The sequence below is a fragment of the Nymphaea colorata genome, chromosome 7 (genome assembly GCF_008831285.2).
Source record: "Nymphaea colorata isolate Beijing-Zhang1983 chromosome 7, ASM883128v2, whole genome shotgun sequence".
Classification (NCBI taxonomy): Eukaryota; Viridiplantae; Streptophyta; class Magnoliopsida; order Nymphaeales; family Nymphaeaceae; genus Nymphaea; species Nymphaea colorata.
This window is the reverse complement of record NC_045144.1, coordinates 2688343-2693129: the sequence shown is the minus strand read 5'-3', so window position 1 is coordinate 2693129 and position 4787 is coordinate 2688343. Positions and strand designations below refer to the sequence as shown.

The 4787-nt window shown below is 41.3% G+C and overlaps 1 protein-coding gene across 1 annotated transcript; it reads right to left on the bottom strand.

Moving 5' to 3' along the window:
* Positions 1–1103: 1103 nt before the first annotated feature.
* On the bottom strand, positions 1104–3377 carry LOC116257648 (pectinesterase-like). Its single transcript, XM_031634595.1, has 4 exons — positions 2889–3377; positions 2357–2641; positions 1876–2272; positions 1104–1783 (listed from the first exon to the last, which is right to left on the bottom strand). Exons 1-4 carry the CDS (start codon positions 3375–3377, stop codon positions 1104–1106), a joined length of 1851 nt encoding a protein of 616 aa, XP_031490455.1.
* Positions 3378–4787: the final 1410 nt, after the last annotated feature.

Below are 4787 nucleotides of genomic sequence, written 5' to 3'. Positions count from 1 at the left end.
CAACATGTCTCTTCTTTTAGTAATCCAAGTTCAATTATCCATCTCTTAAAAAGCATACAAGTGGTTCAAGAACAAGCAATATAAAGGGTAATATAATTCATAAATGACATTAGAATCCAAGTGGTTCAAGAAAAATATAACATTTCACTCATTAGACAATTTGTCGAACACTTGATGAATGGCTAAAAAGGGTAGGGATCAAAAACATTCAAAAATCCAAAAAAACTTTCATGAGGACCAATGAAGTCTGATCTACCAGTGAAGGTTTCTTTTGACCCACATCCACTTCTGGACGTCCGACATTTAACTCCGAACCTTGGTAGAAGTCAACTTTCATCGACTTAATTTCTAAGTGCCGGTGAAATCACTTTTTCATGTAGTGCACCATGGGTATATATGTTACCCGCTTCGCATTTGCACCAACAAAGGGTAGAGGCCATGTACCATGGTGCATCGTTCTGTAGTGCTGTCCTACTGTGCACCATAAAAAAACAATTTTTAGCACTCGCTGCGCCATTGAATATAGAGTTTCTACTCTACGGAAGGCATAGTCCTGTGATAAAACAGTGACCCAGTTTTCATCTCCACAATTGAAGGTAACGTTTCTTGTAACGTGTGATCAATGGTAACATTTCAGTCATGTCAGTTTAAGTTAATCACTTATAGGGATTATAAATAAGAATTCCAATTTTACTCTATTTATAGTACTGAATAAGTATTTAATTTCCATGCATCCTAAAGTGCAAAATGAGACTCAATTGTTAATAAATGTTCGTCATTGTAGCTTGATCTCAGTCTCGCGCTTCATCTTTTGACTTCATGATTTCGAGGTATATTAGTTTACATTGTTCTTAACATAACCACAAAAGATGACAGGTATATATTTCCAAGTACTTTCATTTGAAGCAAGTACAAGCCAGGCAAATTTCTTCTCGACTCTAACTTCCATGTACGAAAGAAACAAATCATATTGTACCCTATTCAACAGCACAAACATGAAAAAAGGCAAGAAAACGCTGATACGAGGAAGAAGCAATAAGTATGACGAAAAATGGAGGACAGTGAAACAATGCTAATCATATCACAGTTAATGTTGTCGAACGTCAGAGACCGGACTGATATTGAGCTCCAGAACCTGAAATCCATTCGTCGCCACTGATGAACTGACCGGGAGCGTATTTTGCGGCCGTAGAAGCCGGGAGAGATGGGTTGTACCCCTTCCATTTCACTCTTCCGCTCGTGGAGGATCCGCTTCCAGTGTTCTGATACTCGGCGTAGAAGATCGTGTCAGGAGCCGTGTTTCCTGTCCACGGCAACCAACCGGCGGGATCCACCACCTTACCGATGTTGGTTTTCATGATAACCGTCGTAGCATAGTCCTTCCATGGCCTCCCCAAATAAGTTTTTGCTGTGACTTGGCTGGAAGCCGGATTAATGGCGGACATGTGAATGGATATGCCAGTGTTCTGGTTCGGATCGGTTTTTCCTTGAGCTGTGACTGTGTTCGATTGGCCGGCCATCGGCTGTTTCACCACGATGGCGCAGCTCTGGAAGACGGCAGCTGAGTTTCCGAAGATGAAATCGATGGTTCCCAAAATTGTGCACTGGCTGAAGAATTGACGCATGGTGTAGACGTAGAGCGTGTCTTGGAATCCGTCGAACTTGCACCGGTAGAACACGGCCTTGTCGCCGTTCACGCGAAGTGCGACTGCCTGGTGTTTGGCTGCTCCGGCGGTGTTTGCGAAACCAATGTCTTTAGCTATGAATCCTGGTCCTTCCACAGCTGATTGGAAAATGGAAAGTTAATTAACTGGCGGAATGAACTGAGTATATCAGTTGCACGAATGTACTCAGGTTATAAGCAAAAATGCTCACCAAAGGTCGCGGAATTGTAGGTTTGCACGCCGTCCACGCTGTTCAGACTGCCGGTGATTGTGGTGGCGTCCATTCCGTCTCCAACAAGCATGATGTTCGGTAACTTCTTGTCAACAGTGACAGTTTCGGCATAGACACCTTTCTTAACGTAGATGATAAACCTGCTACCAGTGCTCACGTCCTTCGCTTTGGCAATGGCGGCAGCCACCGTTTTAACGTCCCCAGACCCGTCTTTCGCCACCACCACGTCCGCCTTGATGCCTGGCTCTGTTGGCTTTGTGGTTGTTGGTGGTGGTGGTGGCGTGCTCGGCTTTGTTGGTGGTGGTGGTGGTGGCGTGCTCGGCTTTGTTGGTTTCTTTTCAGGCTCCTTTGTGGTCTTTTTTGGTTTCTTGGCTGGCTTTTTTGATTTTTTTGATTTTTTCTTTGGCTTTGGTTTCTGTTTCGAATGGAGCAATCTCCGGTCTGCTGGCGAAAGCCAAACCGGGAAACCATCGTCGAGTACTTCGACGGCGGTGGTGTAGAGGAGCCGACGGTGCAGACCACCGCCAATATCGTACTTGCTCAGCAGGCCGAGGACCTTTGTTACGATGGCGAGGCTGTTGCTGGTCAACTTGGTTGAGTTGGTTATAGCCTTCTGTATTACCTCTCTGAACCCGCCGGTGGTGTTTTCTAATCCATCTAAGCAAGTGTCGAAGTTGGTCAACACCGCACTGAGCAAAGTCCTGAGATCCTCCACTTTGGATTCATTCAGTTTCCCTCCGTGAATCTAATTCAAGCAAAAGATAATAATGGAATTAAATTACTGTAAATAAGATGCTCTAATGCCACGTTGATGTAGACAGTAAATGTTGATGATGATGAACTAAATTCACTAATACTAAATTGATTAAGAAGAACAGTAAATATTGATGATGGTCATACTAAATTGAATAAGAAAACATGTCAAATTGAGAAGATAATTGAGGTGAAAAAATGGAGTTACTTGAGACTGGCTGGTTATCAACTTAACTTACTGCGTTAACAGCGGAGATGGAGGAGTTAACATAGTAAATGGAGTCATCTATGAAGGTCTGGCAGTTTGTCAAGGCTTGCTTCAACTTGGTGTCGTTCACCCTTGCTGCGAGTTGCCCAGGGATGCCGGCTATCCCCACCAGGTCGTTCATGGCGATCTGCAGCGTGAGGGTGAAGAGCTGCTCCGGCGTCGCGTGATCTGGGTCGGTGAGGTTGCTGAAGCTCTGGACACACGTGTCCGTGTAAGGTACCACCGAGCATGTCATCTTGACGACGCTGGTAGGCGTGGCCGCTGCTACGGGTTCATCATCCTTCTTGCTCCTGGAAGCCTTCGTGCCGACGACGGCAGCAACGACGATAATGGCGAGAAGGACGGATGAGAATGTGATAATGGCGACCCTCTTCCTGGTTCTTCTTCGCCATGAGCTCCTCTCTGCAGTAGCTTCGTTTACATTGTCATACCCGGCACTAAACGAGTTAATGCCGCTCATTTCTGCTTTCCAGCAATGGTCGCCAAATTCCTTGCCGGCGAGAGAGGAAAACGTAGAAAAAGAATGGGAGGAAGCTACTGATGGTGGTGCATCTTTTATAGGAGATTTTTTTTCAGGTGTACTGGTGGGGGCGGGAAAGAGAAAGAAAATCAACTAGATCTGCACCTTGAGTCTAAGACAAAACAATTCTTCTGTAAAATTACCTTAGGAGGCATGTGATCGCCTAGAATCAAAATTTTAAAAACAAAGTTCTACTTTAAATTGGAATTGGAATGAAAATTCCTGTTCTAGTTTAATATTTTGGAATTTTTATTTTAGATTTGAAAAGGAAGTGTTTGATAAAAAAAGAAATTAAAATTTTAGAATTGAACTCATCATGTCATATGGTGTAAAAATAGATGAAAAGTTTCTAAATTTTAAAATCATAATTTCATCACTTGGGGTATAGAAACACAATTTCGGAATTTTAAATCTATAATTTCAGAATCAAAATTTTTTGCTGGATAACCCAATTCACATTTTATCAAAAATGAGAATTTTAATTATAGAATTTCACAATTCCCGCTTCATGAAATACCCCTTACAATAGTTATACAGTTTTAGACTTGTTGGTGTCTCTCAATTATTTGGGTACCACTCTCAATCATTTTATTATTTGGTTGTCCTTTTGAATCAATCCACTAATAAAACTGTCTGCCTTCCATCCTGATTTTTGGTCGTCCACCAAACAATTATAGTTACACAGCTTTTACCTCATGCTCGCACGTCCTAGCTAGCCAGTCATGGCTGGTCGTAATGTAAGAAGAGGACTTTGGGAACGTGCAGGGTCCTATAAATCTATATCTTAAGGGGAATATTACTTTTTGATAGGGCTTCAAGATCAATTGCTTGACTTGAAAAGTTTACAAGCTGGTTATATGCATGGTCTGGGTACCATGTTGTGTAATGATCAAAATATCAAAAAAAAAAATTATAAGAATATAATAGCTAGTGAAAAAATTACAAGTAAAAGAAAAAATCTTTTTCAAAAGTTTTTAAACCACCCCTATTCTCAGCATCCTTTCTGGAGGTGCATATATGTTCCATGCACCACTCTGGTGCATCCAACTCACTCTTTCAAAGTGCATATATTTTTTATATTATTTTTCTAATTAATTTGTAATTTATTTTAGGTGAAAAAAAATTACTTCAACTGACATTTTTAACTTACAAGTATAATTACTATATATATATATATATATATATATATAGAGAGAGAGAGAGAGAGAGAGAGAGAGAGAGAGAGTAGTGATTAGTGAATTTGGCATTTTACAATAACCTAGCCATCTAACCAAGACCATTCCATTCATGATGATGAATAGTTAAGAGAAAAATAAGAAAGAAAAAAGTGATGGTCATTTTTGTCATTCA